General features: G+C 39.7%; 1 protein-coding gene and 1 long non-coding RNA gene across 5 annotated transcripts in view; one reads left to right on the top strand and one right to left on the bottom strand.

The window, feature by feature from the left end:
* The window catches only part of MYO5A (myosin VA), a 216,427-nt gene that overhangs the window by 163,373 nt on the left and 39,285 nt on the right, over positions 1-13,769 (top strand). For all 4 annotated transcript variants that reach the window (XM_082444707.1, XM_082444706.1, XM_082444705.1 and 1 more), the window contains exons 25-28: positions 1,650-1,763; positions 8,282-8,425; positions 8,664-8,717; positions 10,852-11,079. In XM_082444707.1, coding sequence (XP_082300833.1) covers positions 1,650-1,763; positions 8,282-8,425; positions 8,664-8,717; positions 10,852-11,079 — 540 coding nt within the window. The remainder of the gene's footprint in view (positions 1-1,649; positions 1,764-8,281; positions 8,426-8,663; positions 8,718-10,851; positions 11,080-13,769) is intronic.
* LOC309654356 lies at positions 3,101-8,314 on the bottom strand. Its single transcript, XR_014260181.1, has 2 exons — positions 8,193-8,314; positions 3,101-8,105 (listed from the first exon to the last, which is right to left on the bottom strand). It is a non-coding gene; the product is annotated as an uncharacterized lncRNA (long non-coding RNA).

The raw sequence follows: 13,769 nt of genomic DNA, 5'->3' as shown, positions 1-13,769 counted from the left end.
AACATACAATATTCCAATACTGAATCAGGAAGAAATAGAAAATATGAACATATCAAATATCAGAAATGATATTGAATCAGCAGTCAAAAACTCCCAGCAAAAAACATTTAAAGAAGAGTTAACACCTATGCTTCTCAAACTATTCCAAAAAATTGAAGAGGGAGCAGTTTCCAAACTCATTCTGTGAGGCCAGCATCACACTGATACCAAAACCAGACAAAGATATCACACACACAAAAAAAGAAAATTACACTAATGAACATAGAACATACAGGTTGGGCTGGGCTGAGGGGCTTTCAACTGCCCCTGGGGGCTGGCTTCCCTGTGGTTGCACAGGTGGGTCTGCTCGCTATAAGCCTGGATGTTGGAAGGAAAGAGGCAAAAAGCTCTTTGTGGCTTCTGGCTCTTTTCCTGCACCTGGGAAGGAGTAAAGGAAATTGGACCGATCCCAAAGCTCTTGGAGGCCTTTCTGAAGCTCTCAGGATTTGTAACCCTAGAAAATCCAGGCCACTGAACCTTTCCATGTCTTCTGCTGGGGGCACCCTAGGAGTGAGGGGTCCAAACCCAGCCTTTTTATTCCTTCTTCCTTCAAGTCATTCTCTAACCCCTTTTCCTACAGAAAGGAAGGGACTACAATTGCTTAACTTTTCTGTTCCCCACAAGCTTTCTGAACACTAGTTCATAGGTACCACATGCCGTAAAAGTGTCACCTGGACTCCCTGAATTAATAACCCAAGGATCTTCCCAGGATTCTTCGAGCAGCTTCCTTGCCTCTTCTGCACACTCATCCGTCCCACTGCTGACTCCAGAGATTCAGCTTCAGGCATGAAACTAACAGAAATTCTAGTCGCCTAAGTGGAAACCCCCCACCGACTTTTTTTTTTTTTTTTTTTTTTTACCATTTATGCCCAAATACGGTGCAGTAAAATGATTATGCTATCATTAAACATATCCTGTGAACTTTTTGGTAGGTTTTATTTGATTGCAACACGGAAGTCAGTTGCAGTCCTTGGATGCTGAGGCATCACACCTATGCTTCACCCAGTGCGACTAGCCACTCACCACTTTAAAAAACAGACTCTGCCAGTAATCACAGATGATTTTTGTTTGAGTATTTGGTTTTGTGACTGTGCTTGTCATGCCCTCCTGGTGCATCTTTCTCTTTCTTTGAGGAGTTCCGAAGGTGACCCTTTTGTAAGAGTTTGTTTTGGTTTTTTTAAATAAATTTATTTATTTTATTTATTTATTTTTGGCTGCTTTGGGTCTTCATTGCTGAAGTTGCTGAACGCGGGCCTTCTATAGTTGCAGAGAGCGGTGGCTTCTCTTGTTGCGGAGCACGGGCTCTAGGCACACGGGCTCAGTAGTTGTGGTGCACGGGCTTAGTTGCTCCGCGGCATGTGGGATCTTCCTGGACCAGGGCTCGAACCTGTGTCCCCTGCGTTGGCAAGTGGATTCTTAACCACTGCGCCACCAGGGAAGCCCCCATGTAAGAGTTTGTTAATACGACATGGAACAGATCGTTTGGGCATGAGAACATTAAGTCAGTGAGTGAGGATTAGAACCGAGTTAAGATGGATGCTGTCTTAACTAGGCCTAGTTCAATTATTTAATTACATTGTGCTAACTATAACTGCTTATTTGTCTTGCAGAACGTGCCTAAGCCTGGGCACAGGAGAACAGACTCCACCCACAGCAGCAATGAGTCCGAATGCACCTTTAGCTCTGAAATTGCAGAAACTGAAGACATTCCATCAAGGACAGAGGTACATTTTAGACTCCTGTCAGTAAAAGTAAGATGTGCCTATGCTGTTACTAACAGAGAACATTTTCTTTGCAGAGAGGACCCCATTTGTCCATAAACGTAACATTTGTTTTATGCTGTTTATTCTTCATAAGTGACTTAAAGGTGCTTAATTAGCTGTGTGCATACATACTTATTGCATATATTTTTTGTCAATAAACATTTTAATTTTCATTTTTAATGTAATTTTGAGGATCAGATTTTCCCTTCTGTAATTCCCTTTTACACCTTAACATGTTCTATGTGCAAAAAACATAGCCTGTCATGAATTGATTTCAGACTGAGGTAAATTATTTGAAAAGTAAGCCCTCTGTCCTAGAATATTATAAACACCAATGCCCAAGAGTTTAGCAAAATTGCTGCCTGTTTGATGATAGTTTGTACCAATGTAATTCTCTCCCACAAAAATGCATGAAAAACAGCTTATAAATCTGCCTTAGTGTTTTGTGTTACATGGTTTGAAATCAAAGTGACATGTTACTGTAATTCCAAGAGTACAGTGACTTTAAGTTAGATTGTTCCCAAACCAATTCTCAGATCTTCTTCAAATATGACATTAGTTTCTGTAATGGATAATTCAGGCACAACTCTTCTATTTTTGTATCATATTCTGAGAGAATGGCCAAGTCAGAAATAGACTGCTTCTGGCAGAACAGCTGAAAAAAATTGAATAATTCTTTCCTTTCTTGTCTTAGTTCCACTTGGGATGAAAAGTTTCTCCATCTCATTCTGTTCCTTTTAAAGAAAAGTGTCATATAATTGAACTCATACTTAGGAGAGGGCTAAGTTGCTGGCCCAAGGTCACAGCTTGTAAGTGGCAGAGCCAGTATTCTAACTGAGGCTTGTCTGTTCAGAGCTCCACACTCTACCTCCTCGCACTCAGGGGTTCTACACTGTGGTTCTCCAGTCCCATTTCTGTCTACAGGTAACAGTAGGCTGGGGACATTGATACAGCAGTATGGCCTGTATGTAGCAGGACAGAGGTTGTTCAAGTTATTGTTGTGCAACAAACCATCCCTGAATTTAGTGGTCTCAAACTACAGCAATTCATTATTGCTCACAGTTCTTTGGGGTTTGTGTTTTTTTGTGGTTTTTTTTTTTTTAATTTTTGAATTTTATTTTTTTATACAGCAGATTCTTATTAGTTATCCATTTTATACATATTACTGTATATATGTCAATCCCAATCTCCCAATTCATCCCCCCCTCCCCCCCTGCTTTCCCCCCCTTGGTGTCCATATGTTTGTTCTCTACATCTGTGTCTCTGTTTCTGCCTTGCAAACTGGTTCATCTGTACCATTTTTCTAGATTCCACATATATACGTTAATATACAGTATTTGTTTTTCTCTTTCTGACTTACTTCACTCTGTATGACAGTCTCTAGGTCCATCCACGTCTCTATAAATGACCCGATTTCATTCCTTTTTATGGCTGAGTAATATTCCATTGTATATATGTACCACAACTTCTTTATTCATTCGTCTGTCGATGGGCATTTAGGTTGATTCCATGACCTGGCTATTGTAAATAGTGCTGCAATGAACTTTGTGGTGTGTGTGTCTTTTTGAATTATGGTTTTCTCTGGGTATATGCCCAGTAGTGGGCATTACATTTTTAAACTCAAAACTCTTATATGCTTTACCTAATTTTTACTAGTAACAGTTTTTGTCAGGGTCTCTATTCTTTTCAAGTTTTCTCCAGATTCTTACAGATTTGAGGGGACGGGTAACCTTTTCGTTTTTATTCTCACTTGTTTTCTGTCAAGTCTTTTCTCAAGTTAAGAGATAGATTAGAGTGGGATTTGGTACATTTTTCATCTTTTTTGGATTATGAAGTGTGAATTGTGCTCCAGAAATCACCTACAGATCTTGGATTATTGTTAGTGTCTGTCACGTGCACTCACCACCAACAGTAGGTCATACACTGGAAGTCTTCTCTCAATAATGAGGAAGGCTGTTGACTGAACTAGTCATGCTTGTTGCTTGTGACTAAGTGCATGCATCTGAGATGTGGCTGGCTTTGGTTAGTTCTGTCTTTACCATGGGACAGACTACAGTAACTCTCCTCCTTGGGACTGAGTCCATAACCTTAGCCTCAGTCTCTCTGTGTTTCAGTTTCCTCATCTGTGAAGTGGCAATGCTATTATTATCTTACTTTATAGTGATATTTTGAAGATTAACTAAGTTAATTTTTATAAAACACTTGCAGCAGTGTTGATATAGTAAGTGTTCAATAAACAAAGGTTTTTGCTCTAATAAACAGGCTTCCAGTGACCACCCTACAATTCTGACTGGGTGTGGCCAGGATCAGAAAGATGGAAATCTATACAACTAGTAATAGAAAAAGAGAGATTGATTATCAGAAGGGAAATTGTGCCAGACGTAACTTTGTACTTCGAATTACTTATGACTTGCCGGTTTGCATTTCTTCCTGCAACTACCTCTGTAATGGCCAGGTTTACAAATTGCCCCTTTCAAACTAAAGGAAAACTTTCAACTCCTATGTGTAATATTCCCAAGTAGCTCTTTTAGAATCCAGTGGCAGGAAAATAATGGGATCACTCTTGTTTATGAATTGATTTTTTAAAAATTAAAGCAGATAAATTGTTTTGAAACACAGAATTCCGACCTTAGTCGTGTAATAATAGCAAAATTTGATGTAAAAATAAAAGATTAATGGCTCTCTAGTCACAAATCAGAAACCTGTGATTGGTTGTTCACAAGACACAATGACACCTCCATTGCTGTTTTTCTCTGAAGAACTCACCTGCCAACTCCACTTGCCTTGTAGCCCTCCCACACTTCCAGCATCTTCATGGTTTGGGGTTATTTTTTTGGAACCATTGCTTCTCCGCGCTCTGTAATGCCCCTTTCTTAGTAGCCATTACCTAATTATCTCAGTTCTGCTACTGCTGTCGAGCTTTCTCATACCTGTCAAATCCAGGGAAAGCGTCACCATGACTTTCTCAGCTAGTGTCAGCAGTAATTCCAGAATGACTGCCAGGCCTGTCATGGTAATTTTGTGAACAAATTCTGTTATCTTCCTGATTTTCCTCTAATGAGAGACTGTTGCTATTTTTTAGATTAGTTTTAAAGCTTCACTTTCTTGGAAAAGCCCTACATGACAAAGTCCTAACAAAGGAAAGAAAGCAAAACAAAACCCCAGACACTTCCCTAAGCCAGATGGCCCAAACTTCCTTCTTGCTTACGTGGCATAGAGAGGACAATATCTCTTTGATTATACGTGTCATTAGGGATAAGAATGGGCACCACTTGGAGCTCTCTTAATTACTAATCATTATGCCTCAATTTTTGCAGTTGTCAAATGTTCCTACCTATAGGTACAGTGATGAAATATTATATTCATTCATAGAACGAAGGCTTCTATCATAGTGTGAAAAAAGGATTAAATAGTTAAAAGTTTTCAGGGATACATACACGATTAATAGAGGAACAAACATTAAAATACATAAGATAGAATGTTTACATTATAAATAAGCTAAAGTATAAGTATTTGTGGGATGTATAAAAATGAGTTTTTGTATGAATGAAATTCTGTGGTAATTTCACGTTCAGGGAAGATGTTACCTCTGTTCTACTAAGTCAGGACAGACTTTATGGTGAAGGTCATATACCTAAACTTTTTGTTACTCTGAGCAGTGCAAAAGTGGACAGATGGACTTCCCTGGTGGCGCAGTGGTTGAGAATCTGCCTGCCAATGCAGGGGACACAGGTTCGAGCCCTGGTCTGGGAAGATCCCACATGCCACGGAGCAGCTGGGCCCGTGAGCCACAACTACTGAGCCTGCGCGTCTGGAGCCTGTGCCCCGCAACGGGAGGGGCCGCGATAGTGAAAGGCCCGTGCACCACGATGAAGAGCGGTCCCCGCACCGCGATGAAGAGTGGCCCCCACTTGCCGCAACTACAGAAAGCCCTCGCACGAACCGAAGACCCAACACAGCCAAAAATAAATAAATAAATAAATAAAGTAGCTATTAAAAAAAAAAAAAGAATCCGCCTGCCAATGCAGGGGACACGGGTTCGATCCCTGGTCCGGGAAGATTCCACATGCCACTGAGCCTGTGTGCCACAACTACTGAGCCTGCGCTCTAGAGCCCAAGAGCCACAACTGCTGAGCCCGTGTGCCACAACTACTGAAGCCTGTGCACCTAGAGCCTGTGCTCCACAAGAAGAGAAGCCAGCACAATGAGAAGCCCATGCACCACAACAAACAGTAGCCTCTGCTTGCTGCAACTAGAGAAACCCCATGCGCAGCAACAAAGACCCAACACAGTCAAAAATGAATAAATAAATAAAAATAAATAAATCTATTTTTAAAAAGAAAGTGGACAGAAAGAAAAAGACCATGTCTAACTAGTTTGTAGATAAATATTTTGGTAGATATTTATCTACCCTGACAGCCTGTAAATGCCCCACTTCTTAGTTTAGTTGATTCTTCTTAGGTGTTTTTTTAGAACTGGAATAATACTGAACTTAGCACTACCAAGAATTCACAAAAGATCAAAGATTGCTCATGAATATAAAAATTATTCAACCTCATCAAAAGACAAAGAAATATAAATTAAAACAATAATGAAATACCACTATTGGTCTACCAGCTGAGCCAATTTTTTTTTTTAATGATAACAGTCATTGCTGTTCCAGGCAAGTTGGTGGTTGCTGATGGAAGTATAAACAGGCTCAACCAATTTAATAGACTTAAAAACATTAATGTTTAGATATTTATGTACTAGGATGTTTATTTTAGTATATTTCAATAGCAAAAAAATTAGAAATAACCCCAGTGGTCACCAGTAAGGTAATAGCTAAGCAAATGATGGTACACATGTCAATACAGCCATTAAAAATTGTGCTTTCAAGTATCATATTATAAATTTGGAAAACGATTGTAATACAATGCTAAGTTTTAAAGACAGTACAAAATTATAATGAAAGTATTATTCCAGTTATTTAAATTTATTTTAAAAAAGACTGGACAAAAATTGTGGGATTTCTCTGGATATGAGATTATGCTTACAGTTCTCTTCTTTGTACTTTTCTTATTTCCTAAACTTATTTTGCTTTTATATCAGGAAAAAACATTTTTTAAAAAGTTGACAATTGGAAATATAAGATCTGCTGATCAGTTAAGAATTATACTTCGATCATTTAATTAAATAAATAAGTTGTTACCATTCTCTTTCTCTCTAACAAAAAGAGGCTCTTTATGCTCTCCATTAAATCTAATGATACAGTTCTTTCTTTTCTTACCTCTTTAAAAATTCAAACCCAAAGTAAAGAATGTAAAACAATTATGGAGCCTCCAGAATTTCTATGATGGCAGTTAGGGGTTAATTATTTCCTTTTGCTTAGCTTTAGTTAGTGTATCTTTATTTATCCTACTAGTTCTCCCTGTGACTCTGTTTTAGAACCAATTGACATGTTTTTAAATGCTACTAAGTTGTCTTTCAGTTTATTAAGGGCTGTATATATTTTGGTTTTTTAGTTTTCTCTCTGACCTCAATATATTTATGCTACCATCTCACCTTTTCAAAAATCATTTTTCCTAATTACAAAAGTAGTAGTACATGCTCATTGTAAACAATTCAAATATAGAAATGTGTGAAGTAGAAAATGAAACTTTCCCACAGTACCTCCCATTCTCTAAGATAACCTCGATGGCCTTCTAGATATTTGTATGCCATGTGCTAGGTACACTTAAAAGTCACATATATTGGGTTTTTTTTTTTTAAGAAAAATGAGATACTATCCTGCAACTTGTTCATTTCACTTAATACTTTTATCTAGAACATGTTTACCTACTTGTGTAGATCTACTTCATTATTTTTAACAGCTATAAAACACTTCATAGTTTGGCTATACCATAATTTATTTAAGCAACTCTCCTATTGACCAACATTTGAGTTCTTTTTAGTTTTTTGCAATTACAAAAAATATTACAGTGAACATCTTTCCCCATATATTTTTGTGTACTTGTGTATTTGTGTAGGATTAATTCTTAAACATATATTGCTATGTTTGTCCTATGTTAAAGAATATACAGACTTAAATTTTAATAAATACAGCTAACTTGCCCTTCCAAAGGACCTACTTATAACTTCCACCAATATCTTATAAGACACTGTTACTAACACATGGCCTTTTTAATCTTATTAGTCTTTGCCAGTATGATAGGGGGAAAGTGGTACCTCGCTGTTTTTTAATTTGCATTTCTCCATTTATTAGCGGGTTGGATGTGTTAGTTGTATATTCTGTGGCCATTTATATTTCTCCTATAAGTTTGCCTGTTTCTCTATTGAGCTGTTCATCATTGGCTTTCATCATTTGTTTCTCATCATTCTCTGGCCATTTATATTCTCCTATAAGTTTGCCTGTTTCTCTATTGAGCTGTTCATCATTTTCTCATTGGCTTGTACATCTTCCGAACCATCTTGACCATCTTCTGATTTCTGGGGTTTAGGAGCCAAGCGAGAAGAAGGTGCCTCTGGACATGTCGTTGTTCCTCAAGCTCCAGAAGCGGGTCACAGAGCTGGAGCAGGAGAAGCAGGTGATGCAGGATGAGCTGGACCACAAGGAGGAGCAGGTGCTCCGAAGTAAGGCAAAGGTGCGCAGTGCTCTCCCACCCTAGGGCCACGGCAAACCGAGTTTTGCAGTCTCCTCTTTAATGGCAACTCAGCCCAGAAGTACTTTAACTTTAACCAAGTAGGTTTTGGTTCAAGTAGTGAGGGCTTAACTCTCCTCACTCTTCTCTGCTGAGTCAGGAAATATTCTAAGAGTAAAAATGAGACAATTAAAATATAACTACTTACTTATAAAGTTTTTAACTTTGTGTGTTTCCCTAGGAAGAAGAAAGACCACAAATTAGAGGTGCAGAACTGGAATATGAGTCACTCAAGGTAATGGGAAGTTTCAGCCCAAGACTTTGAATATCTTGTGGCAAGAGACCTGCTCAGAGCTACTTTCTCTCAGAGAACATCCTTAAGGGTACCTGAGACCCTAGCTTAAGGCTTATTCAGGCATTAGTTGTAGCCCTGTGTCATTCCCTTTTTAAAATTCTCTTTCATGTAAGTTAGAGTTCAGTCTAAGCAGAAGCAGGAGCAGTAGCTGCCATTTGAGGCTGTAGAAGGTAGTAAAGGACATGGACCCAGGTGACAGACTGCCTGGGTTCAAATGCTAGATCTGCCACTATATGGCTGTGTGCAAATCCTCCTTTCTGTGCCTTGGTTTTCTCATCTATAAAGCGGGAGTAATGATGATATGTATCTTATAGGACTGTCATGAGGATTATATGAAGTAATTCATGTAAACTGCTTAGAATAGTGCCCAGCACATCATAAGGACCCAACAAATGTTGGCTGCTGTCATTATCTTCATCATTTTAAAATACAGGCACTTTACACATCAGCCTTAATTTTTAAAAACAAGCCTGCAAGTAAGCATTTAAATTCCCATTTTATAGATGAAGCAATTGACACTAAGAAGTATAAGTAACTTCCCTAAGATGACCCCACTAGAAACTGACAGGAAGGGAATTTGAACATTGGTATCTCTAGCTCCAAACCCCATGCTCTAACCATCAAACCCCACTGAAACTATGTGTTTGTAGAGAAAGACAGTTTCCAAGTATTAGCTCAGTGTTTCTCGAAATGTGGTCCCTGGGCCATCTGCATCAACATGACCTGGTAATTTGATGGAAATGCAAATTTATGGGCCTCACACCAAACCTATTGAATCAGAAACCATGGGGGTGGCACCAAGCCATCTGTCCTCCGGGTGATTCTGATGCACATTAAAGTTTGGGAAACATGGCATCAGAGCTTAGGTGTCGAAGTAAAGATATTCATACGTTTTCAGAAATAGCAATACGAATCTGATTACCAGTTGGTAGGAGACTGGGAATAGGAAGGAGCATTCATTTTCACATGAGAATGGACTAATTCATGAAAGAAAGGGTTATAAATTCTTAAACTAGGGGAAAAAAAGGACTTTAAATAGTCTTACTATAACATGTTGAAAGGTCTAATATGGTGCTACAAACTTAAGATTGCTTCTCTGGAAGAAATGGTAAAATATTTTATCTTTGTATGGAAGTGTCTCACTTCCACTATCATAAAGCCTTAATGTCATGTGCTAAATAAATCAGCATGGTGCTTTTAAATGCCCGTCTGCTTCACTATTTCCCAACCAGTATCCTATGACATTTGTATTTTAGGGTCAGTGAATAGAGTTTAGCGTCAGATCTCTATTCTGGGTTCCACTGCTGTTGTTTGAGCAGAGCCTACAAAGGGCAGCACTAACTGGTGATGGGAGGATGGCTGGTAGTATGTGAAAGTATGGAGATGGTGAAGGATGTGTATGTCCATCTAGATGACTGACCTTGAGAGGTCGCCCATCCTCTCCTCCTGCTTCTCAAGGCTTCTGCCAGCAGCTTCACAAGCATGTCACACAGGAAAGAAGTTTCAAAAATATATTGTTTGTTGTTATTGAAACACTATAGAGAATTTTACTAGTTTAAATGCTATGTAATTTTTAAATTAGAAGTTAAAAGCCTAAAATTTCAGTGGTCTTTCCCCTCTCCTTTACAAAAGAAATAAGAGGGTACTACTCAACACTTCAGGGATCTGGTCTCTGAACCATTCATTGGCAATAACCTGACCATTTGGACCTTCATATTTGTGCTTGTATTTACCCATAAAGAAAACCTGGGCTTCTTAGTACTGAGATAAACTCACCCCTTAGGACTCAGCATTCTCTTCAGGCCTGTGAACACACCCTGGGTGGCCTGGAATAAATTTGATTCTGGAATTTAGGTTGATGAAGCAAACTACCATTCACCTTGCTCAATTCCACTTGACATTGACTTTCTTAATTTTCAGAGCAGAGTTCCCAGTAGAACCAGGGGAGCCATTCACTAGGGGAGCTCTGGCGATCTTTTCCAGCAGAATTCTTCTACTGTCTTAGGGAAAGATGAGTATTCCGGTGTAAAGTTGAGGATGACAGTGATGAACTATTCTTTGTCTCTTCATACAGCGTCAAGAACTAGAATCAGAAAACAAAAAACTGAAAAATGAGCTCAATGAGTTACGCAAGGCCCTTAGTGAGAAAAGTGCCCCCGAGGTGACCGCTCCAGGTGCACCAGCCTACCGTGTCCTCATGGAGCAGCTGACCTCTGTGAGTGAGGAGCTCGATGTCCGCAAGGAGGAAGTCCTCATCTTGAGGTCTCAACTGATGAGCCAGAAAGAGGCCATCCAACCCAAGGTAAGCATGAGCAAGTGGCTCAGGTGGGTATTTGGGGACTGGCCTCTTTCTTCCTACCCTTTCCCTCCAATTTATAACAAAGCAAACATTTAAGAGCATTTTTAGTCTAATTAAGGATACCATCATTTGGGGGGAAAAAACTCAGTGTTGTTTTAAAACTGTTGCAAATACCAATTGGAGTGAACAAGAAGCAAATGATATCCCAAATGCTCTTCAAAGTTTCACTGCTCACTCATGAGCAAAGGGCTTTTAAAATTAATCATTTTTTAGTAATCTGGTCATGATAAATTTTGATCAAACATAAAATTCTATTAAATACAAAAATCCATAAGTTGTCTTGCTGTGGGAAGGCATTAAATACAATTTTAAATTATTTGTTGAAAATAGCCTGTTTAATTGGAAAGATAACACATGAAAAGGTTAGAAATGAGATCAGTGAGTAGAAGCGACATAGAGATGATTTCTGCTCACTTCAAGAAGTTCTGTTTAATGGTGGGAGTTGTCCCAGCTAGGAGGGGCTGTGTTTAGTGATTCCACAGAAGGGACCCAGGCTGAAGCATACAGATGGCCCTTTGAACTCCTTCCTTTTTTTTTTTTTTAATTATTTATTTATTTATGGCTGTGTTGGGTCTTCGTTTCTGTGCGAGGGCTTTCTCTAGTTGCAGCAAGTGGGGGCCACTGTTCATCGCGGTGCGCGGGCCTCTCACTATCGCGGCCTCTCTTGTTGTGGAGCACAGGCTCCAGACGCGCAGGCTCAGTAGTTGTGGCTCACGGGCCTAGTTGCTCCACGGCATGTGGGATCGTCCCAGACCAGGGCTCGAACCCGTGTCCCCTGCATTGGCAGGCAGATTCTTAACCACTGCACCACCAGGGAAGCCCTGAACTCCTTCCTTGACCTCAGATAACTTGAGATCCAACTGCCATGTGTTGGTGAGAAATGGACCTTTTAGTCATTTGACATCAGGGGGAATCTGAATAATCATCTTAAAACCTGGTTTATGTCCCTGCCCATGTTCATGAAGCAAAGTGTTACCAAGAATTAGGCAATCAAGTATCCCAGCTGCATGACCTGCCACATAAAAAATGACTATAAGACAGAGAATGACACATACCATATGATTTCACTTAGTATGTGTGAAATCTAAAAAACAAACCAGAAACAGACTCATAGATAGAACAAACTAGTGTTTGCCAGAAGGGAGGGGGTTAGAGGGTTGGGTGACATAGATAAAGGGGATTCAGAGTTACAAACTTCCAGTTATAAATAAGTCACAGGGATGTAATGTACATCATAGGGAATGTAGTCAATGATATTGTAATAACTCTGTATGGTGACAGATGGTAACTAGACTTATCCTGGTGATCATTTCATAATGTATAAAAATATCAAGTCACTATGTTGTACAAATGAAACTTATATTGTATGTCAATATAATTCAATTTTTAAAAGACTATAACATATAATGAGTGGGATGCCTGAAAGATCTGAGAGCACTTCTCTTAGAAATGGTAGTTCTGGGGCTTCCCTGGTGGTGCAGTGGTTAAGAATCCACCTGCCAATGCAGGGGACATGGGTTCGAGCCCTGGCTCAGGAAGACCCCACATGCCGCGGAGCAACTAATCCCGTGCGCCACAACTACTAAGCCTGCGCACCTAGAGCCCGAGCTCCACAACAAGAGAAGCCACCGCAATGAGAAGCCCGCGCACCGCAACGAAGAGTAGCCCCTGCTCGCCGCAATTAGAGAAAGCCCGCGTGCAGCAACGAAGACCCAACAGAGCCAAAAATAAATAAATAAAAATAAAAGAAGATTGAAAGCCTCCAAATTCTAAAAAAAAAAAAGAAAAGAAAAGAAAAAAAAAAAAGAAATGGTAGCTCTACATGTGGTTAAGATACCAAACCTGGCACATAACATTTGTATTTGATAACAACAACTCACACCTGGGATTGGGCCTCAAGAAACAAGCCTCCCTCTGCATGCTAGCTGGAACAGAGTCCAAAATTAGAATTCCTTTCTCTGGTTCCCTGTGATGAACTAGTATTCTAACAAGAAACTTTAGTCAAAGTCAATAGAAAGAAAAAGAAAAATGAACCAAGGGGCATAAAAACAATCCAGCTCACAAGAGTACGTAGCTCTGGTACCACACACTCTCACCTACCCAGCTCACATACTCCATATGACGACTTACCTCCAACGCCTAATGGGCTGGCCCTGGCTAACCAAGGTCCCTGCTCTCCAGGCTCCAAGCCAACACATAGCATCAGCTTGTTTTCTCTTAGGAGGAATGCCCAGGACACTGACTAAGCCCTTTCAAACCCAGGGCTGTTTATCCCACTCCGTTTCTAGTCAAGAGACACATCATTTCACAACTCCTTTGCAAGCAATGGTAAGTGATATCCCGTGAGCCAGGTGACGATCCAGCCCAGCCAGCCACATCTAGTTTACGTGCTCCCCCTCCACAAGTGTTCCGGGAGTAATGCAGTAATGTCCAAGTGAAGCCTCACTTGGACAGATGACCTCCTACCGAGGCATTACTGTTAACTCTCACAGACCTACGATAAGAATCTTACCATAATACATTAACAGGAGGTTCATTTTTCTCATACCCTCAGAAATACTTTATAATTAGAAAAATCAAAACAACTCAAAAAAGAATTTCAAGAGTCTGTTCCTGAGAATTAAGAGTTGCCA

Source organism: Balaenoptera physalus, assembly GCF_965194825.1.
Source record: "Balaenoptera physalus genome assembly, chromosome: 2".
Classification (NCBI taxonomy): Eukaryota; Metazoa; Chordata; class Mammalia; order Artiodactyla; family Balaenopteridae; genus Balaenoptera; species Balaenoptera physalus.
Note: the sequence above shows the minus strand (reverse complement) of the source record. Positions and strands in the feature narration are given on the sequence as shown.